Source organism: Helicoverpa armigera, chromosome 19, assembly GCF_030705265.1.
Source record: "Helicoverpa armigera isolate CAAS_96S chromosome 19, ASM3070526v1, whole genome shotgun sequence".
Classification (NCBI taxonomy): Eukaryota; Metazoa; Arthropoda; class Insecta; order Lepidoptera; family Noctuidae; genus Helicoverpa; species Helicoverpa armigera.
Window position 1 is genome coordinate 5,783,384 of NC_087138.1, and position 27,688 is coordinate 5,811,071.

Genomic DNA, 27,688 nt, shown 5'->3' on the forward strand with positions numbered 1-27,688 from the left:
TAACATCGAGTTAAGTAATCTCAACGGTTCAATGAATCTTTGGACTGCGATGATGCGTGTGCAGGCCAATGTACAAAAACTATGCAGCATATGCTCTGTGTTCGAGGAAAAATTGAGCATCAATAGCTGTTTTAAATTGTCGATGTAATGCGTTGCGATTATCGGTTAAGTATCGATTTATGATCGAGATGGTATTTAAGTGGATTCAGATGATGAGGTGATAATGTGATCTAAATACTACATACAGTAATGGAATCCATAACTCAGCGTAAACGTAGTATTCATGAATCAGCATCTACACTCGAAATAAATGCTGAAAAGCTCAGAGATCCAAGTTCATATGGGTTACTGATTTTCAATTTGCAAAATCACTATACATACATATATTAGGAGTATTTTGACATGGAACGATTTCGAAGGCATACCATAGAAACCACAGTTGATGATGTTAATTAAAATGCCAAAAAAATTGTTTCTTCACAAAACCAAACGGTTTCATCATTGTTACCACCAAACACCAAATATTGGATAATATTGGTAAACAGTGATTTAGATGCCTGATTACGACGTTAGATTATGAATGTGTAGTACACACGATTGGCTAACCAATCTCATTCAGTTACGAAAACTAAGCTGACTGGATGTTATGAAAATGTTAGGAATTTACAAGCCGAGTAATTATAGCAGTTGGTAATACTTTGATCCTAATCCTAAGATTTATATAAATCTTATAACATTTATTTTCTTCTTAACATCTTAATGAAGGTTGGAAAAGGTTGGTGCAAGTAAATGGTCAGTACAAACACACGTGTAATAAAATCGTGCATTAAAACAAAGACTTCGATGAATAAATTCAATAAAGTTTTAAAAGCTTTGCATAATTTTCCTTAATTTCAGAAGAAATATCTACTTTCAATATAAACTAGGATTGCTCTTGGAATAGTGGATTGGTGGTTTAGAATCTTAAGAATTGGGACAAAGTTTCCGGCATCACGTGAGAACGGTTAGAACAATTTTTTCTTTTTTTTCGTTGTAACGGATGAATTTTTCAACTCGGTTAAAATGCATAGGTTAATAAAAAAACAAGCAAAACTACTCACATAGTCAGCCAAGCTCTTCATGCCATACGGGAACCGTTCCCGATCGGGCACAAGTTGGCCGCGCGCGTTGCGTTCCCGTTCGGGCCAGCAGTCATCCACGTTGATGTACTCGTACCCGGCAGCCGCGTACCCTTCCGAGACCAGGATGTCCGTCATTGTCCGGAATAGACGGTCACTGTGGATTGGTTGACGGTTATTTTGGTATGAGCTATAGATATATTTTTGTTTTTTATAAGTAGGTATTAGAACCAGCTGTTCTCCGAATTTCACCCAGGTGTTGGAAAACCATTTTCTGAAACTGGGTTAAACAGGAGGATCAAGGATTGATTTATACATCGTAATGATAATTCGTTATTTATTGTTTTGCCATAGTAGCTTAGCTGTTCCCGCGGTACCAATATCTTAAAAGAACCACTTTCCGATACTGTCTAATTATCTACTATGTACGATATCATTAACATGAGTGTATTGGTTTTGGTGTGAAATCTCGAAACGGGAACTTTCGCATTTATAATACTTACTAGAAAGGGATGTAACGCAAAGGGTGCTTACGTTTTATGTTACAAAATAGTTACAATTAATCTTAATTATCACACTAATAAAAACATGATTAACTGAAATTAAGTTGATAACAAGCACCACATCGAAATAATTTCCAAACAAGACACGCAGAATAAATAACGTACAAACCATCAACAACTCTCTAAGCTACAGGAAAGTTTATTAACTAGCGATGGTCGGAAAACATAATTCAACACATTGTTATATCCGCTAACTAAAGGAAATTACATAAACTTCACTTAAAACCACAGCGAGAAACAAGATGCGTTTAATATAAACATTGCTATGTATAAGGCTGCCATTCGTCCGGGTTTCCCCGGATTTGTCCTCGTTTGGAGCCGTCCGGGCGGATTTTGAAGAAGTGTCCGGGGAAAACCCGGACCATTGTGTGAAATTAAAAAAATAATATGTATATGAGGTCTTGTTTTTTTACTTATTATTTTCGGTCTCGTCCGGGGAAAAAATGAGATTTACGCCAAATGTCCGGGTTTTTTGAATCTATGCCCGGGTTTGGCAAAATTCGAGATGGCAGCCCTAGCTATGTATAAACCATATTGTTTACTATTATTAATCGTTGATTATGTTAGATTGTTGACCAGGAAATTGCATATTTGCACCCGTAAAGGTTCAAGGTTTTTTCCTGGATCGTACGTCTATAGGTATATTTTAAATAGTAACAAAAACATGATAACTAATATAAAATAATAAATAATGCATTATTAATAATAACTTGAAGTTCAACCGACCAGGTGTGACTTCCTAAATATTTTAATAATTCAACAGTCGGACTAGATTTGGAACTAGATTTCACAATATTATTAATTGTTGTTCCTGACTGAGATTGACGAGTCAAAAAGCTTGTTTCTAGAGACGGACATTGTTAAATATTCAAATGGAATATCAAGCATCTCCGAATTTGACCATGTAGCAAAGGCCCCGCACTAAGACCACACCTTGAGAGAATCCCTGGTCATCCAAAGTGACTAAATGTTTTCGCTGTATTGGAAAGAAGTTTACTAGGTACTTTTTAAAACTTGGGAAACCTCCAGCTTGCTTAATTCGACAAAAGTTTGTTAAAAACTTACCTTATACAATTATCAGGATCATTTTTGCAGTCGGTGTTGCATCTAAACCGCTCCCACGCGAGCCAGCCCATCGGCGGCGTCAGTGCGAGTCCATTGTCCAATCCGGAGATCTTGCCCAGCAGGCATAGCACCACACACACTGTCCACAAACCCACAGACTTCCACAACGCCATCACACCAAAAAACAAAACCTTTTTTATACAAATACTATCTACTTTCGGAACTTATCCGCATAGTTTTTCACTGTCCGATTTTGTACGAACTAAAAATGCCGTAAATACAAGTGCTACGTTGAAACGTCAGTTGGTGAATGACATTCCATCCGTGTAGGTTATCACGGCAAGAAGGTCGGTGCGATGGAGGTTCGTTCCTGTCCTTGCAGCGTGAGTTATCTGTAACAATAATAAACGCACTTTTAGTAATTTTTTTCCTCAAGTTTTTAATACCTAACTGGGATATCGCATAAGAAGACTTGTAACCAGTTACTCAATAAGCAAATTGGTATTCTTGCGAGTACACTAAAATGCATACTGATTATATTGCAATTCACGTATGAATTAAACGAATTTGGTATTAGCATAATTGCAAAATTTATAATTAGGTGCAGTGTGGATCATATTACAAAGATAGGTACAGATTTTGTTACTTTATTTATTCGACAACATTTCTTCTTGGACGTTGTGATTTATTCAATTTTTAAATAATTTTGCAATCTAAAAGCAACGGATAACAAAACAAAATGGTATTCGAAAAACACAAACTGGTCCAATTTTATGGCATTGACTTTTAAAATATAGTAAAAAAAAACATGTTATTATATAAATCTATTTTCTAAATGATCTGGATTCAGATCATCAGCCTTTGTTAACCTTTAGCTATTTAAATAAAAATACCAAAAAAATGCACGCGCATCACTTTTGAAATGCGGATATAACGACTTACTAACCGTCGAAAATCTATCTTTATTTTATAAAAAAAAATGATTTTATAAAAAAGAGTTCTCTTTTCCGGAAAATTGGTACACGTGAGAAGTACATATGTTAGGTGAGACTTATGTTTAATAGGCGTGATGACAGTATAAAAATTGAGATTTTAGATTTAGTCCGAATCATTTTAGTTTGGTAAAAAATAATGGACACATATTTTTTATTTTAACAAAACATTAAATATTGACTTAGATATAGCGCAACAAATATTAACAGTGGGGGTTGTTCGTGGCGACACATTTTTTGTAAAGAGAAGATTTTTCAAGTTTATTTTTTCTAAATTTCTTCAGAATATAACTTGGATAATTGAAATTAAATTACAGATATCTAACACCTATCGATACTACACGACCCAGATAAAGGTTATGAGATTACACGCTTACGAAGGCTATGTTTATCTCGTCATCTCGCAGACAACTGGTAGTTACTTCATCAGCATCATTATGTCGTATCTAGCATCGCCACTGATCCATCATTATTGAGAATTATATGATGAATAGGTGTTGAATATATAGGAGAATAGAGATGTAAAAGAAAATTATTTAGAATTATGTCAGGCCAGGGAAAACGCGTAAAAATAGGGTATGGATGAGATCTCATGTTTGAGTTAACTCTTCATGGAGGTAAAACCCTCTTCTTATCGAATAGTCTATTTTTTTTTAATCCGTTGAACTCAATAAAAGAGTAAGATAAGATTTCGATGATAATATAAGTTACAAATTGTCGTAGAACAGAATTCAATTTTTATAAAATAGTCCAGTGTACGATAAATTAAAACAACACGAACAAATATTACAGAATAAGTAGTACATTAAAACAAGCTTAGTTAAATTAATTTAGTAAATCTGTCTTAAATTAATAAAGAGACTATAGAAATAATAAATTCACATACCAATAGGTGCTATCTCATCAAATTCACGACAAATACTGACTTGAATATTTCAAAATCTTTGAAATACTTGATCAGAAGGTCGCTGAACCAACAAACTAGTTTATAATATAATCAAACTAATTTAGACACCATTTATTACAATATTATATGTAATCCGGTAACATCAGAAATTATTAACTTAAGGTTTTTGAACTATGGTTTACCGTTTTTTGAACTATAGCGTACCGTTATACATAATGAACCTAACATACCGACGTTGACAAACAACATAAAAATAATGTTTTATTAACACACAACTGGTTAATTAATAAACAATCTTTTGTAAGACTTGCTAAATAATTTTAAATTTTATGACCTTTACATTTTATTGATCTATCATTGATGTTTCTTTGCAGAATTTGTCGTATTTAACATGTTGACTATTAATTCAATCCAAAATCTATTTAAGAGTTAATCTACCATCTCATCAATATTATTTATTACAAGATTACGCAAATATCTTCATCATTACTGTATCAACAAATACTCCTTTGAACTAATTCATTTTCTAAGATCAAAACTATTTTACTAGAACCGCACAAACCGCAGACACGAGGATAGAATTAGCACAATTATAAAAATAAAAAACACATATTTTAATCTATCACGTGAACGTTAACCCGTGACTCAGAATCCTGTGTTTACAGTACAAAATAAAGAAAAAAGATAACAGAGGAAAACTGTTGTAAAAAGCATAATTAATATGAAAGAATAACCAGAACCAATTAGCCGTGATTATAATCTGTGTCTGGACACGCGATGAATGGCTACAGACTTAATTTATCCTTTATAAACACATCTCTTTGATAATCTGGCTAATGTGAAAAGTAGAAGTCTTTGTGATAGTAAATTACTAAGGTTAATGGGATTAAAATTGAGACATTTCAGCTTTGTCTCAAACCAGCTGTTTAAAAGGTTTCACCCTGCGTCCCGAGGGAAAAACCTATCTTCTAAAAAATATTTTATGGAACTGACATTAAGAGGGCCTTTCTGTGGATAGTGGATATAATTTCAACATACAGTGTATTTAGATATGTGCACATTATAAAGCCTCCGTCGCTGTACCTATATTATAAACCTAGAGTTTCTTTAATTTATTGAGTGGGCGAAATACTCGTCTCAGAACTACGGGACGGATATCAAATATACTTTCAGTGTTATGTATTGTATGGACTATTTACCTAGGATAAATATACACTTGGAAAAGTTTCGACGGGAGGCGGTTGAAACCGCTAGCAAGTAATAGTTTAAGAATAAATAAGAAAGGATAAGAAAAAAAAATACTACATGTTATTGACTTTACCTACAACCTTCTTCACACAATAAATTGTACAACCACATCACAATGATATGCAATGTATTGTGTATCAGAAGAATTATAATTATAGGTACAAGATAAAATGCCGGCGATAGCAATTAAAGAGGACTAATCATTATAATGAACCGTATGTACAATGGACGTGATTCATTTTTATATTGTTTTTTTTTTATCTCAGCTGTCAGTTTATGTCATGGACATGGTCATTGAAGAATGATCATTGATTGATTGGTTAATTATATAGCAAAACAATATCAATTTATATGTCTGACAGTAAAGGTCTATATTAATCAGGCTGAGTGAGGTAGGTCTTAATTTATGGTGGCAATTCTTTGAGATGTAAGTTTAAATAAATAGTGATCGGTGTATGTATGTTTGAGTCAAAAAAATGATTCATTGCCACTGATTGTACATAGATACACACCTATGTCTAAAACTGTTCTGTGTGCTACGGTACAAAGTGATATGTATCATGTATCTATAAAAATTATTACTGCGCGTAACCGGATAAAAATAGCATGTTACTCGGGAATGGTCTAGTTAGCTTCCCAATAGTAAACTAATTTTTCAAATCGTCCAGTAGTTTCGGAGTTACAGGGTATAAACAAAGAAACAAAAAAATGCCTCTTTAATATATTAGTAAAGAAGTAAAGATTACCACAATACAATGTCGTATCTATAAATTATTACAGTAACATCGTATTTCGTGTAATAAATAATTAGTAACGTATGTAGGTGGTACATCAAGTCATGTGAACATCATAGTGGGATGTATTCTTCTTTCATATTATGCACGTAATTTATCAATGTATGATAGCAATGAATTATGTAAGTATATTTTCTCCCACGACATGTCGCCTTGGATCTACATAATCATAATTTAATGTCACAAAAAGTGAAATTATTTTCACTAGATATGTAGCTCTATTGACTTGAAAACAATGAATTCAGGATTCATTTTATTTCTTGTTTTGATAACCTTGGTCGCAATTATATAAATATGATGAAAAATGGGAGGTGTTTGATTATGGTTTCAGTTGCAATTATTGTTCTTGGTTGTATTTTTAATTAGCGCCAATTTGTCATCAAATTCCAAAACCGAAATCAATGAAATAAAATATCAAATAAAATATTTTGAAGTTTTTTAATTACTTTGACATTTGCAAAGAAATAAATAGATGTTCGTCGGAATAAATGGGAAAAGGTTGGTTCATACAAATAGGCATAATGTTAAGAATTAACACAAGCTATTTAAAAATTATACCGACCACAATTAGATAAAGTAATTGTTAAAACGTCATAATATCATTAAAATGACGCAGGTTTGACGATCCGTTACACGGTATGACGACATTACCATTCTATCGCAAAGATCTACATATGTTTTTCACACGTTCATAAAAATCCTTCAACTAACAAGCAAAGCTTTTATATTTTAAGGTATTTGGAATTTATGAGAGACTAAGGGTTTTCCCGCGGTTTCACCCGTGTCCCTACTTGCCTTATCCAGATTAAAAATAAGTCACCAGGGGACGGTTTAACTTTCCAAAATTGAAATAATTTTTCAAATCGTTTCAGTAGTGTACTTCGTGCTTTAAGGGTGCAAACAAACTAAGATATATTTCCTCTTGATAATATTCTAATCTAGACAAAGAAATGAGGTTTTTCTACGAATTTGTTCCGGCTTATGTTATTTTGATTGTAGGTTAGATACCTGGTAATTTAGCTATTGTTATGAATTGTATTGTCTTGTTGACTGTACCTAAGTTGTTTTGTTATTAACAGCTGTGAAGCATTGTTATTTTAGCGGACGTTTTATACCGATCGTAATAAACGGTGAAAATTACTTTTGCCGCACACACTGCGTTAGAGCTTGGTGAAAAGTTATGACTTTTCAAATTATTATATAATAGGATGTAGCTAGAGAAAGCTTATAAATAAAGTCTGCATCTTAGCCTCCAAGCACCCTTTTTGAACTTTAAAACTTAGTACCTAACTTCAATTTTTTAATTAATAAGTTGCATAAATGTATTTCCCAATTATAAAACAAGGAGTCGAGTATTTCTTTAAATTAATCTAACTCTATATATAGGCAAGTTCTTACGGACTATTCGTGTAAAACAATAGAGAACATTTGATACATACAAAATATCCTAAAAAACATACATATCCGATAAGATTTCCCAACACAATGTTCGATCGGACAGATAATTGCTCTATTTTGCAGTGTGCAACGAACTTGCAACAGTTGTAAAATAATTGCAGTTGCAGGGGCGAGGCGTTGCAACACTCTAATAGTTGCTTTTACATACAAACCTAGCTCTTGTTAGCTTGTGCATTCAAGACGGTTTTAGTTCTAAGTGACTTTAAGTTGGACAGTTTTGTCGTGTCAATATCTCTTTTGCAGTCTTTATGGGTTGTCAGAAGGCAACCGGTCTTACCAACAGCTATAGAGTTGCCCGGGTAACAGGGTTGAGGAGCTCATATAGGCAATCAATCCATGTGAAACACTGGTACTCAGCTGGTTTCTGGTAATACTGGAAGCCGACGCCTATGTTGTTTGGGAAAAGGCTTGTCGGATAGAAATACGATTGCGCATTTCTAAGAAACTTTTCGCCTTATTAAATGCTATCTTCTAATGAAGAAGGAAATCATGTCCTAATTTCAATTTACCTCAGGATTATTTAATCTTCCGTCATGTTTCGAAATAACCAAGTCTCACATCCGCTAGTGTCATAGGTTATATCTTTACGTAGTAGTTATAATCAATACTAATATTACGTGTTGCATAAACACATTTATTGGTAAGTATTATGAACTCCTTAGAAGGTGATTAATATCTGTGTATCATTTATAGCTTTAGCTCTCGGTCTATAAATTACAAAAACCCCACATAAATTGGTCCAATTCAAATGATTCAAGGGCTAAATTCAATTCAATGCAGTTCACAATAACCACTACCGCAAAATTGAAAATAATTCAACCAATTATTTCATGAATGGCCACCATGTGACCAATTGGTCATTTCCATAAAACCCACGATGCATAATAGTCGTGCATAATGGGAAATGCACAGAAATGTACTAATACCGGGTGTATTACTGTTGATTGGGGTACAAAACCAAATTGCCGTGTACTGTATTGCAAACAATTACTGGACATTCTAGGTCACACTAGATTATTGTTACACTCACCTTATGCGGTTGTGATAGACATTCTTTTGTGGAAATATTGAGTAATGTGACCACAGGTGGCCGGAGTCTGAGTATTTTGTTTCATCCATTAATCGTACGATCAAGGTTACGTTAAGGTAACCATATTTGGTATCTGGGCTCTTCAATTGACCAATATTCTGCAACTCTTTTTGTGGTTCGTTTATTTATAAGGAAAAGAAGAATAATTGGTCAATATATTTTTTTGGCCATCTTATTTTTTAAATAGACGCTCAGCCCATACGAACCGACTATTGCCCCTTGGAAAAGTGTGGACGCATTCCAAAATTCTTTTATGACATTTTCATAACTCAGGTGCTGTGATATAATGACGAATGCTATGAAACATTAAAATTAAATGTGGCTCGTTTTGTTTTTATTAAAATCTTTACCCAAGACACCGTATTTTATAATATTATCACTTTTTAGTTGACATTCCTATGATATTGTTACAATGTTACAATTGTTTCCTTCAAGTGCCTACAAATTAGTACAAGGCACAAAAAGAAACATGCAGCTGAAGTTATTTCAAAATTACGTATGACGTGATTATTTAAACTGTATTCTACTACTTTTAAAAGAGTATCGATAACTATAATTATGTGGTTACATACTCGAAGGTAAAAAAATTGCCCTGCATCACACAACTCCATAATTTCTTTATAATATTGATAACTAGCTTCTGACAGCGGTGTCATCCGATCCCTTGGGAACGTCTCTACAAACCCGGATAAAAAAATAGCCTATATTCTTCCTAGATAAATCGCTGTCTGCTACATTATTATTTAAGTTAACATGTTGTTATATCCCATATTGTAGCTGTTTGTTGTTCCTTTTTAAATAAAATAAAATAAATGGGCTGTCTAACACTGAAAGATTTTACAAATCGGACCGGTAGTTCCTGCGATCAAACAAACTCTTCAGCTTTGTTATATTAATATAGATAATTCATTTCATGTAACAGATGAAATAAAAAGTTTCGTACAACATATCATAAAGGATAACATTTTCAAATACTTATGTTCAAAGGTGAATTCTTCAGCTCTCTCTAATTACTGATAGAGTTGTATTAGCGAAACATTGGCATATGTCCAACGCTACCTGTCTCGCCCTATTTAGTAGTCGTCGTGATGGTTACGTGGTTTCACAGAATTGTACCATCATAGATCATCTAGATAGGATATGCCTTATAAAGGTTATAGGTATATATGTAAATTACATCGCAGGATAAAGTCTGTTCTGACAGTATATATACCTAGTTCATACAGTAAAAACATAATGCTAAGTATACTCTAATAACGTCACTATTCAGATAGAAAACGAGAAATACAATTGTTGCAGTGATATAAAAGTATAATAGGTATTTTCTGTTAAATCCTAAACTTGTAAAATTAATCAAACGTTTAAGCAATAATATTGTTTATGCTATAATTCCGAATTAATTTTTGGCAAATGTCACAAGTAAGGTACCATAGTTATTTTTAAAAAAGTATTCACTTAAGTAACCAATAAGGTAAATCATCAACGACGTAGTCAACAAAAAAACTCTTTAAATTAAAACATCTAAACTAATTGCCAACATAATAAAAATACAAAATCTTTAACACAAATCCATTTCAATTACTTCCAAGTATGACAATCATTTATGAATTATCCGAGACAGTCACGTGTCTTCGTACATGAATGAAAAACGTGCGTCCAACTCGAGTGTCCATGCTTTACGTAATTTTTATGTAAGAAACCGGACCAAAGTGTAACATGGCCGGCGTTGTTACGTGTACAAACTTATTAGTAAGTAACTAAGTACAGCCGCTAAGAAAACTTTAACAAGTTACTTTAGATGACAGTGCAATATATTTAGGAAGAGCTCGTACTAAGTCAAAGCCGAACGGATCGATTATAAGGTTAAGCAACGCTTGGCGCGGTCGGTCTGTGGATGGGTTAACCATCTTGACATGACGAGTTCTTCCGTGTTTAGGAAGACACGATAAACAGGTAGGTCTCAGCTGTAATGTAACTTTGTTGTGGAGGTCAGACAGGCAGTCGCTCCATGTAAAATACTGGTTTGCATTCGGCAAAAAAAGCTGCATTCGGTTACACTGAAAGCCGACCCCAACATAGTCGGGGAAGTCTAGGAAGATAAAAGGACGTGTATGTTTTAAAGCCAGTTTCCAAGCACCAAGCACACCTATCCGCGGCTTATCTTTGCTGACAAGGGTGTTCAAAAACGTGTCATTTAATGATGTCGTAATAAAATAGTAATTTTTACAATGTATCTAATTTAGACACAGAATACTTAATGATTTATTTGCTACGTAGTTTTCATCGAATAAACATTTCTAGCTTTCACGCTGTAAATATACATATTAGCACCTGTCCGTCAGTTTTATTTTATTACTCAACACATTATTTAGTAGGTATTAGAAGTATTGCTTTACTAAAACTGGTCATAACACTTACATAACTTGCAATTTTATCATGAAAATATGCAAAATAAACTTCTTTATCTTTTCTTAATCTAAGTGTGTTCCTAATTTTTTGCTATTTACGCAATAGCGTAGGCACAATTGCAAAAAAAAACTTTGGCTATTAATAAACTATGAGCTACATTTCTTTCTATTTAATTTATCACTATACGAAGCATGTCCTACGAATATAATCCAAGGTCTATATTTATTAATTTTAAATGTATCTTTATTTGCATCTAATCGCCACATTAATTCTAAACTCCACCAAAATAATTACAGCTCTGGTTTTCGCGCCAACAGTTCCTGCAAGACCACTTTCTATGAATTGATATGTATTACATTCTGTGTATGCAACGCAACGCAACGCCACGGAGGCGGACGCGACCGCGCGGATCTTGATTTCCGCACCGCGTTCACAAGTCCAATCACATTTTATTTGCCAACTCCACACTTGAAACATCTTGAATATATCTACATTTGTAATTATAGTATTGCTATTCGTTGGTTGTAAAAGATATTGAAAACGAAAATGGAATTCAATATGAAGCAATCAAAATATTTAGGTATTTCATCAATCTTGTACCTAAATGTTATAAGATTTTAAGTTCATAACTCTTGACTACTGGTCTTGATCCAAATCTTTTAGCTCTAGGCATTTGACAGTGACAAAAGGGTATATTTTTTACAAGCTTTTATTTAACTTGTTACTTACTGTATTCAGGTTAGCTTTTGAACTTTTCATTGCATTAGCAAAAAAATGTAGCTAGTGAGCTTTTCACTGAATTTGAAAAATCTTTTTTTTATGTTACGATGGTTTGCTAATCTAACACTATGTAGCTTATTTTAAAGCGTCGCAATTAATGTGATTGTCTCAACGACTGTACAATATCATAGTTCTATAACTAATAAACTAGTGCACATTTGAGCTGGTTTCTCGATATTGTTATATAGGTCAGCTAGGACCGGTTTGTGCAATACCGTAACGTTTATAATAATATCTGCACTAGAACGTTATTTTGATTATGAAATTGATACGAGGATTTAAACTTATTATTCGTGTGTAAGTTTGAGGTCGTAAAGGTTATGGATACTTACCTACAGCAATCTAGTTCAGGGTCCCTAAATTGTTAAAAATACAGTTGCTTCGAAAGCATATTATGTCCTTATAGACAGCTGTACTTAATAAAAATATGGGCCTTTTCTTCTCCTGTTTAAATTGAAAAAACATATCATTTATCATACGGTGCTAGACTGCTTTAGAGTAGCCCTTGCGATTTATAATTCTTTTAAATCTAGAATTTCTACTACGTAAGTATCTCTTACTGCTAACTTAAAAGAACAGCTATAACTTCGAAGGACTTCAACACTGAAAAAAAAAATCGCGACCATCATTGAAAAAAAAAACGTGATCAATCAAACAAACATTTCTAATTCACTAAATCACTTATACTTAGCCATGATACAGACAAGATCAACAGTTAGAAAGATTAACTAACTGTTGATTTCCAAAGCGGAATGCGAATGATCAATCATTGCGCTCAATCAGTAAATTATCCTAAATCTAAAAGGCTGTAAGTACTCTTTAACATGAAACTGAGATAACTAGAATATCAGATGAACTGACTTTATTATTATGAGATGTCTACACGCGATGTTTTAGGTCTCCTTGTTATTAACCAGCTGCAGATAAGAGGTAATCGCATAATTGTTTATCATCCTCCGAGCCTTTTCCCAACTCTGTTGGAGTCGGCTTCCAATCTAACCGGATTCAGCTGAGTACCAGTGCTTTACAAGAAGCGACTATCTGACCTCATTAATCCAGTTACGCGGGCAACCCGATACCCTTTGGTTAGACTGGTGTCAGACTTACTGGCTTCTGACTACCCGTAACGACTGCCAAGGATCGCGTAATTGTTATTGACAGGTAAGGTTATCTAGTATTTGTACAGATTATTCCTAACAATACTTCTTGCGTATGATCTTATCTTGATTATTGTAGTTTTATTGTTACGTTTTTGTTCTAAGGATTAATTAAGTTGTCGTAATGATTAAAAGTTTTGAAATTATTATTGATAGAGCAAGGTCTAGTTACTTGTAAAAGAAAATAGGTACAATGTTGCAGGAAATCTTTGAAAAATTCCATATACTTGAGAAGTGCTACAGCGAGCGCCACAGACGCGCGCCTTGCGCACGCTCAACGCAGTGTCGAGTAGAGTCGATTTGTTTACTTGTTCGCTGAATGAGTTCACAAGGGCCACCTATAGTATTGTTAGTATTTAAAACTTTAGTAGTGGTATTATTTTTGTGATATTATGTTTAGTTTCGTATGTATAATGTAATTTTGAATTTTTAAATTTTATATAATGTAACTAATTTTGTCGTATTAGGCTAAGTGCCTGTAAAGATTAAATTAGCTGTGTTTTTGATAAATAAATAAATAAAAAAAATAAATAAAAAAAGACGTTTCGTTTTACAAAAGCTAAGGTCGATGACCTTTATATATCAGCTTTGAAAAATGCAGTTTATCTGTCACATTCAAATATTTTAAGACTTAAAAGTGGTCTATTGTATATTAAGAACAAAATTAAGTTACGCGTATGTATGTATATTTTAAGTTATGCGTGCAACGAGTCATACGTTACAATTTTTGTACTTGACACAGTATGCAAATGTATATAGGCATATCATTGCAAGTAAATGTATGTAATAAAACAATAAACACTGGCCTTATATACTAAGTGCATATTAAACTAACGGCCGACATAGTTAGTTAAATAGTCAGTTTTAACATAGAAATGAGCTTTTTGTACTCAAAATAGTCAATTTTCGTAATGTGATGTCGTATTTATATTTAATGCAATTGTTTATTTTCTATTTTATGTGATTGATAATAATTTAGATTTTTATTAACAATAGTAAATAAATAGTTATTAAAGGACAGGAGTGCTATAGTTTTGAATATGGGAAAAATTACAAGTATTTTGAAATTTTGAAGATATCAAACTACAACTTTTGATCTTCAGGATTTTTGAGGACCTAAGTAGGTATAATTACGTAAATAGATACCTCTGAATAAAACCGTGGTTAAACTTGTTTTTACTTTCCTTAGTAGATATTACAGAAGAAAAACAATTGAGCATTTGGTATGACAATCTTACGCATACCATACATTTCATGATCCTCAAATATCTAACAAAATCTCAGAGAAAATAAACTACAACTAACTAGTCTGGATCTTAATCACGGCTTTCCAATTAAAATACCTACTCTCATTGTGTTCATCAGTTCAATGACACGATTAATACAACGTTATCTCAGTAAGAGCGTTTATTTCCACCAGATGCCTAACAACCACGAAAAAGATGGTTAACAAAAGTCTCACTGATTGCAATAAAAAGTTCACGCACGCACGCCAGTCTAACCCATTACAATCATTGGCAGTATACCAAGACATACATTATAGCTTAGATACGGCTTACATTGTTTTACAAGCATCATTCATTCTCCGAGCCTTTTTCCCAACTGTGTTGCGGTCGGCTTTCAGTCTAACCGTCTATATATAGTTGTACTCAACAAGGAAAGCGACTGCCGTATCTGACCCCCTCAACCCTGTTACCTGGGCAACCCAATACCCCTTGGTTAGACTGCCAAAGATGTTCAATGATAGCCGGGACCTACAGTTTAACGTGCCATCCGAAACACAGTCATTGGTGTCTAAGATAAACTGAACATTGTTTTACAAGCGTGTAGTTTTAAGACGTCAAAGTTATGGGTCTTCTGTATGTTATTGCTCTGTGGTTCGATGCCGTGCGCTCGCGCCGCGGATAAAATCGAAAGTGCGGAGAAAACAAAACCGTAGTGACGTAACCGCTCTACTCTACTTGCTTATTCTGTAACGTGTATCTAAATTATACGCCAGAGGTCAGTGTTATAGTGATAAGTGAGAAAGTTATAGATTGGTTCGTTGATAATTGGTGGGCTAAGTGGGGGTTATATAAATTGTGGTAGAGAGCTAACAAGTGTTATGATTAGGCTAGATTTGAAATGTTTGTAGAAGAACTTCTCTCTCTAGTATTTTACTTAACGCTTATACTTAACGCTAAGATGATCGGATATACTTATAAAAAATTATATTTAATTTTGAGGGGTTGCAAAACCAACTGAACGCGTGTTGCGCCCCAAACTTCACAAAAGTCACATTTTAACCAGAACTAATTTTCAATTCCTTCATAATAACGATGACTAATTATAATTATCACACATTAAAACCCAGAATAACCCTGCAATTAGTTTATTCACGTGAAACAAACAAAAGAGTTCTGTCTGTGGGAACATACTTATATGCAAGTGCCGTCAGATGCATTATTTATCGTTAGAAATGAGAATCGAGCAATGATACTCATAATCATTCATGCCATTTTGAACACGACGTAGAAGACGGCTGTAGATCTTCGTTTGTTTGTGTTGCAGGGAAATCTATTAATGCTAATCACGATATATGAATGTTTCTGCTAGATTTGAATGAGATGGTGCGATAATGATAAATTAATTGCCTTAATTAAGTTTAAGATAAGCGCTTTTACTTTGATTAACGTTCCTTTGAGTGTTTATAAGTGGGCTGATTTTAAAATCAGCAAAAAATATTATGAGCCCGAAAATATGGTGTAATTACACTTATTCAAATGTTTGAATAAGTTATTATTTATCAATTTTCTCGTATTGCGTTCTTAAATAATGCAGAAGAAATATACTTAACAATATGGATTGTAAAATCATAACCTCCTTGACAGTTGAAATATATTTCAGAGATGTAATATAATATTTTTTACCATACTACCTCTAGTTGTTCATCTTTCTCTCTACCCGTCATTCAATTACATAAACTATACTACAGCAGTATCAAATTGATCTGAAATCTCCAACATATGAACACCAATTATGTTTGATTATATCATTTCGCAATGATTACCGATTTATCATTACCGCTAATAAGGCGTGGTTTAGACTGTCAATGGAAAAGGAAGTGCCAGTCAGTCAGAGTACAAAATGTAATTAAGCCAACGGAATTAGAAATTAGGGTAAAGGTAGGTATACACTTATCTGCTGATGTAGAATCCGTGATATAATTTAATGCCACGAACGTAAAGATTAGATCAAGATGCCATATGTTAGTTTAAGAATAAATCAAGTTGTCATCATCAGCCTATCGCAGTCCACTGCTGGACATAGGCCTCTCGAAGTGCACGCTACTGAGATCGATTTTCGGCTTCTCGCATCCAGCTCTTGCCAGCCGTCTTGCGCAAGTCATCACTCCACCGTGCCTGAGGACGTCCTACACTACGTTTGCCGAGGCGTCAAATCAATAGGTACGTCGAATCAAGATGTACTAAGTTTTATTCACAAGTCACAAAAATTATTGAAACTTTTATTTAGTGTTTGGTAAAAGGTTATTTTGTTTTGTCATAGTGAAAGTAGGTAATAGAAATTTTTAGCTTATTTGATGCCAAATCAAAGAGTAAATATAATTAAGGAGGTAGTTAGCGAATGCATAAAATTTTTAATTTCTTCAAACGTTAATTTTTACAATAACGTTTAGCTAATTTCTTTGACATTTTACTGTTATAAAATATAAATAATAAAAAAATTACAATTTGACCTTTTTCGTGAGAATACACCTGAAAGGTTTGCTATACTGAAATCATGTTTACAAAGTTTCACAGGGCTAAGATTAAAGTATATCTACAATGACTTAAAACGTTCTCAACCTTTGACCTTTATTGGCTTACCATAACCTCAAGGTCAACCTGCAAGAGAAACAAGCAAGATACTGCAGTGAATCTTTCACTCAAAATTCACCCCAATATCTACTGCCATAAGGTGAAATTTCCCACACAAAAGTTCTGATATAAAAACACGTGTTTTATATGCAAATGATGTCACTTTCACACTTGGTGTAGAGGCTAACAATTCACAAGTGTTACGATAGTTAAGTCAATCAGTATGCTAATTAGATAAAAACTTAACAAAGAGGTTTATATCATAGTGGTTGATGAAAACAAAAAACCTGAATGTGTCATATTAAGAGTCATCATCATCCTCCGAGCCTTTTTCCCAACTATGTTGGGGTCGGCTTCCAGTCTAACCGGATTCAGCTGAGTACCAGTGCTTTACAAGAAGCGACTGTCTATCTGACCTCCTCAACCCAGTTACCCGGGCAACCCAATACCCTTTGGTTAGACTGGTGTTAGACTTACTGGTTTCTGACTACCCGTAACGACTGTCAAGGATGTTCAATGACAGCTGACACTAATTAACACTACTAAAAGTATGAAGGGGTTAAAGTTGGTATTTTTTAAGGCCCGGTTGTTCGTACGTTATGGTAAAGTTAAAGTTAAAATTTGACCGATGTCAATTTTGACCACCGTTAATTTGACATTTTTACTATGAAATTTTAACGTTCAACAATGCTTTTTAAATTTAACCCCGGTTAATTTTACTTTAACTAGAATATAACCCTAACCTTGACGAACCCGAGCTTCGAACAACCGGGCCTAAGTCATCAAACAGGTAATGCTGATATGTTTTCAGACTATATATTTAATTTAAGTTATATTTAAAATTCAACTTTTGAAATTGTACTCATTTGATCTCATTAATTTATGACCGGTTTTCATCAACGGTTCGCGTTCTTGTGAATAAAAATAAACTAAGTATAACTGTCAGTTCTAGCTTTTGCTATAATGCCAACGTCTAATTAGAATACGTCTTATAAATAACATAGAAAAACGGATACAATGTTTTTGCATCTCAAAAGAAACTGAAGAAAGCTGGTCAGCATACAGTGCGATCAAAAACCCGAATGTATCTAGGTATAGACGTATCTATCTATTGTACTTACGTGTTCGTGAAAGTTAGATAAACTAAATAATCCATGAAACTAGTTCCGTGACAGTACATAAGAACATACCATACCTATTCTTCTACTAGCTTATGCTTTTGTTTAATAAGCCTATTTGAAGTTTCGCATTTTGTCACGCACTTTCTTGGGATTATACTCTTCTTACCATATTCAGATTTAAAACGTATGACAAATTTTGGATAATTTACTTTTTACATAATTATTTAAATTTAGCTGAAAAAGGTTAAAACTTTTGTGAAGACTTTTCACATCCTGTTACCGTCATCTGCCTAGCCTTTTCCCAACTATGTTGGAGTCGGCTTTCTAATAGATGTTTACATGTCGAGAACAAGTGTTTTACAAGAAGCGACAATAAACGTTGTCAATAACGACTGCCTAAGATGTTCAAATAACAGCCAGGAGTTACAGTCTAAGTATCGTGCTTTCTGAAACACGGAAAAACTCGTTATGACACGATGGTCAACCATCCACTGGTTGCCCACGCTAAGCGTTGCTTAACTATATGATCGATGGATCCGCGCGGCTTTGACTTGACCACCAACGTCTTGTTACCAATGAATCAGGCAAGTACCAATGCAACTTTTCTAAGTTTGTATGTACTTTCTAAGTGTATCTTAGACACCAATGGCTGATAAAAAGGTGAAGGAAAACATCTTGAGGAAACCTGGACTATATAGTCTGAAATCACCAAAGACTATAAAACCACTTGACTGCGCATACAGTGCCCCGACGCTCGCCAAAAGTTAGTGATTTTGCGCGTACTATAAGGCTACGATCAGTACGATCCTTTAGTAGCGACCGTGAACTGACCAATAGTAGCCGCGGATTATGTCGCCCCCCCCTGCCCGCAGTGGTGAGTCGTGTTCTTAGAAGAAATTGGCGAGTGCGCTCTCTAGTGGTTATTTACTTTATGGAAATCACCAACCCGCATTGAGCAAGCGTGGCTCAATCCTTCTCCGTGTGAGAGGAGGCCTGTGCCCAGCAGTGGGACGATAAAAAAGGCTGTAACTAACTAACTAACTAATCTATCCTATACTCACACATAAGTACATGAAAGTTAATCACAAATTATATACCCAGTACAGCTGTTGAGTAAATATAAATAAATGACGACCATATAAGAAGATAATGAAACATCTTAGCTCCGTCAAGTTACTCAATATTCTCTATAACATACTTATCTAACACCTGTCTTACGAAAATTTCGTCTAATGTACAACCCATGAGAAAAGGTACGGTTTGAGTACTAGTTGCCGACTGCAACTGCTGACCGCACATGCTGTGCATGGAAAAAGTTGATATCTAAGCGCGACTGCACGTGCTGCTGCCGCTTCGATCCGAAACGGTTTCATGTTTAATCACGGAGGACAAAATTCATATGTGACTATTTTATTATTTGATGTAAGTACATACAAACCAGTAGTGCAGCTGCGGCCGATTTTATGCAATCGCGACATGTGCGGTCGACAGTTGGCATTCAAAACGTACCTTAAAACGTATAAAGTTTGCATGAGTGTGTGAGTAATATCAATGTGTGACAAATCTCACACAATTTACCTTATATTTCGTAACACTATGACTTTTAATAATAAAGTAGGCTCAAGTATTGCAATCATTTGTGTCGTATTACGCGTCATTAAATATACAATTTAATAATTTATAATAACCGACCTTGCTTTGTTTTTATGTTAGGAAATTATTCAATGGTTGCAGAATCTGTTACTGTTGTATTATTTATCGTAGTATCTGTAGTATTAGCTCAGAGACCCAAATGTCATACATGGGTATATACTAAACATTGTATACAGACGAAACATTTCTTTGTTTTTCTGTTTGTTTAAAGGCTCCGGAACTACTAAATCGGTTTGAAAAAATATTTCACTGTTTTAAAGCTACATAGGTACTTCTTAAGTAATATCGAGGGTTAAGAACTAGAGTAGCGTAAGGGCAAAATGACAACTTCTCAGGAGAGCCCGAAAACAACTCAAATTTACCTACTGTTATCTTATAGACCTTTTTGTGGCATATCTATAGTAGTTAGATATCTGATTTTTACTTATAATAAAACTTTATTTATCGGCTACAGAATAATGTAACTTTTTGGTCAATCAAAATACGGTTTCATTTTAATAAAATTTATTTTTCAAAAACTGGTTGACATACGACATTTTGGCTGTTACATAAATTAGTGCCATAGTAGCGTATCCCACCCTTACGTTTTTTTGGCAGGAAGAAAAATTACGGAAGCTTACGAAACAAGGACCCATAAGCAGTAACGGTACTTTACGTTTATTTGGCACGAAACAAACTAAGCCTACATAATCAAACTTTCTGCGTTAATAACGTATAACAAGATACGTTATTTAAGCGATTACATTGAAGGCATATTTTGGTGTCTTATTCGCTCTGTAAATCGAGTTACGATCGTTGAGCTCGTAATTTTTTTGAGAAAATAATGTCAAGATTATTGTAAGTAGAAACACTTCATTTTGGCAATAAACAAATACCTTTTTTTGTTATACGTTATTGTTGTACTAAGCAATTAACTCACTACATCGTTCCAGTTTTTTGGCACATAAAAATATGGGGATTAAAAAAACGAATGGTGAAAAAAAAATTTTTTTGTATTTTTTCCCTTACGCTACTCTAGTTCTTAACCCTCGATATAGGCTAAATGTTATCCCGGTACGGGTAAGAGTTCCTACGGGACGCGGCTGAAACTACGAGAAAACAGCAAATTTTATATACCTATTCTTATCAGAATGCTATATTATACAAAACTTTCAAAAGTGTTTGTTATATATAGGAAACTATTAGATTTAACATGGGACATTAAATTAAAAACAAATAAATGCACAAACAATGTGTACCTACAAATCTTTGCCTTTAATTATCATCATTTTACTTAACAACATAAACGGCTAGACACAATAAATTAGGAACGTTTATTTAATAAATTCTTAGCTCCACTTAATTAAAGTTAAAACGCAGGATTTCCTTTGCTTTCAAGGCAATACACGCAAATCAGCCAGATTATTATACTAAGTACGTTAATTATGTCTGTCTCCTGAAACGATTAGAGATCAGAAGACATGATACCTACGTAACAATTATATTTCTAATGAGTTTTTATACTCGGATACGTATTAATTCCAATAAAATATGGTTGTGTCGTACCTAATCACATTAAATCCTGTCACATAATACTTCATGATATTCTATGGCGAATTGTAAAAAATAACCTAATCCTAAGTAATTAGTAATTAATAAGTGGTTTTGTGGTGGATCCATTCAGTGGTTCAACCACATTTTTCGTTTTCGTAATTTACAACATCATGTTACGACTATCGAATGTTTTGAAAAGTTGACAGCTGTCAGTTTTCAAAGGAGAATTTACGTTGTTTGTAATGACTGACTATATGGTGTTATAATTCTCGCACATTTTTATTCTATTTACTTTGATTAAAAAATCATATTTAATTTTTACGTATTTTACTTTTTCTTTGTGGTAATCGACATATATTAACCAGTATATTAACGTCTTTAATTTAATGTGATTAGGTACGGCACACTGTACATGAATATATAATGAGAAGTGAGAGTAAAATATTGTCTGAGTGAGCTCAATTTTGTTTCAATAAAGCATAACTCAAGTCATTATTGTTTTAAAATCACGTGAATGGTTAAAAAGATTGTCTGTATTCACCATGCAAATACATTTTTTCCTCTTTATATAACAGTCTAGATTCCAGATATATCTCAAACGCCTGTGAATTTACCAAAGCTCTTTGTGTACCTTACTTTCCTAAGATTCTCATAATTGAATTCAAATTGAATAAAAAAAACTACAATGCATAAACGTTTATTCACAATATGGAGCCGCAAATTACTATTCAGCTAGTGTCCGTCAGGCTTAAGATTTTTATCTACACATTCCATGTAATGCTTGGCTGATAACATAAATTAGCTATCTTTGGAAACCTGTCAGTTTAATCTTGGAAAAAACAAACCATAATTAGCATCTAATAGGGGATTTAGAAAAACGAGCACAAGTCGTTTTTAGGGTACCATGCCCAAAGGGTGAAACGGGACCCTATTACTAAGACTTCTCTGTCTGTCAGGCTGTTTCTCTTGAACCATAATGACTAGGCACATAATGTATTATTGTTGCGGTTATAACCACAAATACAGACAACTAGAATATCAAAAATATTTTAGGGGACTCCCATACAAGCGTAATTTTTGCACGAGTCCAACTCATGCTTGGCCGAGTTTTGTTTTATTGCACTGACGCACAGTCAGTAAAAAATGCTTAGTAAGCATCGCAGTACATACACAATTTACTTAATAACGATAAATACCGCATTTAGACTGCAATAAAGAGTCATTATTTAAATTGAATTACTCAACGATGCCTTATTATATAGCTACCGCACTTTGGGCATATAAATCGCAATATATCTGAGACCAGCAAATATAAATCATGCTGAAATATTCCTTTTTGCGTATCGACTAGTGACCATAATCGTATGCACTAATTTCTTAGTATATGACTCGCCAGTCGCTCTATATGCACTCAAGGTTTTAGTTCTCGGTCCATAAAGAACTTTACCGGGAGAATATGTCGCAATATTGCACTCAAATATAGGAAATGTTGCAGAATTAAAGACTACCTACATATTTAGGTAAGTGCTATACAATAATTAATGTTAATTTATGTTCCTATTTTGTATGGATTAAACAACGGTTTAAGAGAAGTTCGGAAATCATTAACTTAAATTGATTGAGAACCTCTAATTGGACACAGCAGCAAAATAAACATATCTACTAACTAATAATAACAATACTAAAGTCCATAATAAATCTTCAACAACCAGTATTACATAAAACTAGCTGTTACTGGGTGTTATTGAGAACTGGTATAATTCACGCAACCAGATAAAAAGTAGCCTGTTCTATCCTATCACTGAAATAATTATCCAAATCGGACCAGTGACCAAACAATCAAACTCTTTAGCTGTATAATATTAATAGGCATAGATAAACAAAACTTAAAAACCGTGAACGATTTAAAGCAATTAGTATAGCCTAATTATTTTTTGCCCACACCTGTTCTGTGGATGTTACAGTCTACTTGCGAGTATATTCGGTTAGATAACACCCTAGTATTATGCAGAAGCTCAATAAAAACATCTAGTACAAGAATCTAGGCGACTGTAATTAAGATTAGGAAAAAGATGAGCACGTAGAAATGGTTACAAACGACCTGAAAATGTGTTACAAATTAATTATTCTGCAATGCTAAATAAGCATCAAGTGTTTTTAATTTGCACCGACAATGATTCGCAGGAGGAAACTATTCTTATAATTCAGGTCGACAATTATCATAAGAGGCAGAATTATATGCTGAAATATAAAAAGACAATTAATTTATTCAATAAATAATGCTAATTAATACTACACCAGAAGACCCATATTATGTCGACCATCTATCAATAATTTCTGGTTTAATTTCAACATTTTATTATCCTAAAGGTCGACATCTGTTCACTGCCTGTACTTTGGTCTGCTCGCTTATTTAGCCACGCCTAAAGTTTGTAAGGTCGCCCTTGCAAACATGTTTGTAGCAAAGATAGATACGCCCTTTATTAATTTCAATCTAGTGCCACTTTGCCCCAACCAAGTCCTATTCCCAATACAAAGTCCAAAATTACGAAGGAAATGTGATCAATCTCAAAATATACCTGGTATATTGAAAACACAAGAATGCCGTGTATGTTTTCTATATCCATCCAAATTAAAGATCCTGACTTTGTCAACACCTCGAGATCAGTTCTGCGTCTCCAAATGACCTTGAATCATTAATCCCAATTAAACAGTCCCAACGTAACGACGCATATCTAATATGCATTGTTTTTCCTTCATATCATTGATTCGACCTAGCAGAATGTCTAGGCCAGTTGATTGTTCTTGACGGTCTCAATTGACCCTGTTTAGATCTGAACCCTGATCTCATGATAGGTGCAATTATTCTGCATGTTCAGTATTGAATAACATCGGAGTTGTTTTGAAATAACGTAACGTTGTTTCTATTACAATTTTTTACTTCTTTGTCACAGTTTTTCTGGTAGTCATGTATTCTTTATTCAAAAGTTCATAATTCGCTTTGTCTTCCTTGCATTATAATTAAGACAGTACCCAAAAACGATGCTATAGGTATATCACCAAAAATACAATCTATAGATTACAAAATAATATAAACCATGAAAAAGAACTATTTTCCTTGATCAAAAATGCTGCAAACCAGACCCACAAATTCATCATTCCATAAGCAGTTTCTTAGAAAGTTGTTAATACATTTGTTTGCACCAAAGAGTTGTTAATACAATTGTTAGCTCCAAAGAGGTTGTAACATTATATCTATTACAACACAAGATATTGCCGATAATGTGTGGTCTTATTACAGAACGGTTTTAGTTGCAAGGTCGATGCTATTCTGTCACACCTGATGTTAATGATGGAATCACAAGTTATGTAATGAATAAGGCAGTAATAAGTATTACGAAAGATAAATATGCAACACTAGAGCTTAAGCTGTGCTGGGCTGTAAGCTTGCTGACAATAAGTATAGTTACAAGAGAAGAAAAAGGCTTGGAAATGCTACTAATATTAGATATGCGAAAGTTTGTAAGGATGTTGGAGCTTTTTCTTGATAATATACTGATAATATTTACCAGGTCATCCTAACTAATATTATAAATGTGAAAGTAACTCTGTCTGTCTGTCTTTCTTTCTGTCTGTCTGTCTTTTCTTACCGCCTAAACTAATGGACTGATTTGTGTGAAATTTGGTACAGACATAGTCTGGAACTTGAGAAAGGACATAGGATAGTTTTTATTACAAAGAAATACAAAAATAAAAATAAAGGAGATTGGGCAAGAATGTATGAAGTTTGGTCCAAATGTCCACCACGAACGAGACCTATATAATTAAATAGTCCACTTAATTTAGAGTAACTTTTACTAAGAAATTAAAAAAAAACAATGCCAAAAAAAAGTTATAGCCAAAAATGTATTCTTAATTTTCGGTAGTTTTTGTGTGTTATTATTATTTTTTATTTTATTCAACTTCCATTTCCGCACTTTATCTAAAACTAAGATGAATAAGACACATTTGCATATAAACAGGCCATATTTTTTTGCCCGATGGATGTACGAATCACTAACCAATTGAGGCGCCAGAAGTGCTTGAACATACTCGGCGGCTCCTGGATCTAAGAAAGTTCGATGTAACTGGTGGTGTCTTCTCTCTATTAATGAACAATTCTATTTTATCAGAAGTTACACTAAGTACGAAAATCGAACATCACGAAAAGTAATTGAAAAAATGAAATTGAAAAAATCTATAAAATGTTTTATTTGATTTTGCTATAACTTTTTTCTGGCATTATATTTTTTTTACTTTCATAACAAAAAATGTTCTATATTTAAGGGGCTATCTAGCCATATACCTAGGTCTCGTTCGTGGTGGACATTTGGACCGGAATCGCCCATTGTCCTTTATTCCGGACATATACCGCCATCTATTGGTCAAACCATAAATCTGCCGCAAGTCACTATTCCACGCGAACGAAGTCGCGGGAAAAAGCTAGTTTTATATAAATGACGTGCCGACGTCATTTTGAAAAAAGAGCATATCAATTGTGAAGGCTTTATTAAATAAATGTAGTAATTAAATGTCTCAAAAGTAATGAATGTCTGCCTTGACAAGAATATCCATGTGACCATATTTGTCGTATGCAGCCAAATAAAGCATCGGAACTCATCATTGTAAATCAACGAACCCGATCTCGATAATGATAGCACTCATTTCCGGAGAGTTCGGTGCCTCTGACCGCAGGCAAGAAAGTGGTGCCACAACATGTATTTTTGAAAAGACCTCAAGGTCCCAGAATGTGTTTAAGGTCCCATTGATTATAATAATGATCGACTTTGATTATTTGTACTTTATTCATACCAAACTCTGCTACTACAGACTTATATAGCAAAATATACTTTAGTTTTAGTTCTGTAGACGCTCTGAAATAGACCGATTTGACGCCTTGCGCATTCACAATTATTTTTCCGTACATTCCACTACTTTGAAGTAACTTGTAGCCACTTCATCTCAATGTTATTAGTATAACTGTATCCAAATGGCAAATTAAAAGACCTTATAGCCAGTCAAAGCCCCAACTGGTACATATTGCGTCCAAAAGAGGATCGAGCGGAATCCAGCGCAACGACTTTCATTACTCGCCGCAATGATGCGTGTGACGGACATTGCCAACACACAGGGTTGCCACTTTATTAATTACCCACTACAGCTATTTTTACGACTTTAAGCAATCAAACTAACTATTAGTTACGATGAGCGAAGAAAAATATTTTCACGTCTACACTCAAATGCAATCAAATTGTTGTTATGATCTTCTTAAATCTTACAGGCAATGCCGTGCTTTGAATTGTGGAGTTAGAAATAAATAATAATAAGCGGTAGTCGAGAGTAATTTGTGAGAAATAATAATCTATAAAATAAAGCGGTAGACAAGAGTAATTTGTATGGACAAAGGATCAACCAACGGTTTAGTATTTTTACGGTCCCACTGCTGGACACAAGCCTCCTCTCACACGGAGAAGGATTGAGCGTTAATCACCACAACCAAAGTAAGTTAATAATCTTGTAGGGTCAGTAATATAACAAGTGATCATCATCACCATGGTAGAATGCTATGCAAATAATCATAGCAAATTAGAACACACACTAGGACTACAAACTACATCATGTTACATATTGTGAAACGATAATATTGCTCATCGTGTAAGCCGAAACACGTCCAATGTCCAATGCTAGACATAGGCCTCCCCCAAGGTTCCTCCCGTGGCTCGATCTTCAGCAACCCTCATCCACTGCTTCCCGGTGACCTTGACCAGACCGTCCGTCCATCTAGTGAGGGGATGTTGCTTGGTAACAAGTTTAAGTTACTAAACAATACTAAAGAATGCGGAATCAGATACGAAAACCGCAGACTCGTGGTTACAATAAGAAGCTGCGGTTTCATTCTATAAT

At 34.0% G+C, this 27,688-nt stretch overlaps 1 protein-coding gene across 3 annotated transcripts in view; it reads right to left on the reverse strand.

Annotated features, from left to right (window-relative positions):
• The window catches only part of LOC110376691 (alpha-N-acetylgalactosaminidase), a 63,899-nt gene that overhangs the window by 28,257 nt on the left and 7,954 nt on the right, over window positions 1-27,688 (reverse strand). For 2 of the 3 annotated variants that reach the window (XM_064039382.1, XM_021335261.3), the window contains exons 2-3: window positions 2,747-3,138; window positions 1,101-1,275 (exon numbers count right to left, since the gene is read on the reverse strand). In XM_064039382.1, coding sequence (XP_063895452.1) covers window positions 1,101-1,275; window positions 2,747-2,919 — 348 coding nt within the window. In that variant the 5' untranslated portion in view covers window positions 2,920-3,138. Of the gene's footprint in view, window positions 1-1,100; window positions 1,276-2,746; window positions 3,139-4,624; window positions 4,724-27,688 lie in introns of those variants that run through there. The other variant, XM_064039383.1, reaches the window with a different exon arrangement.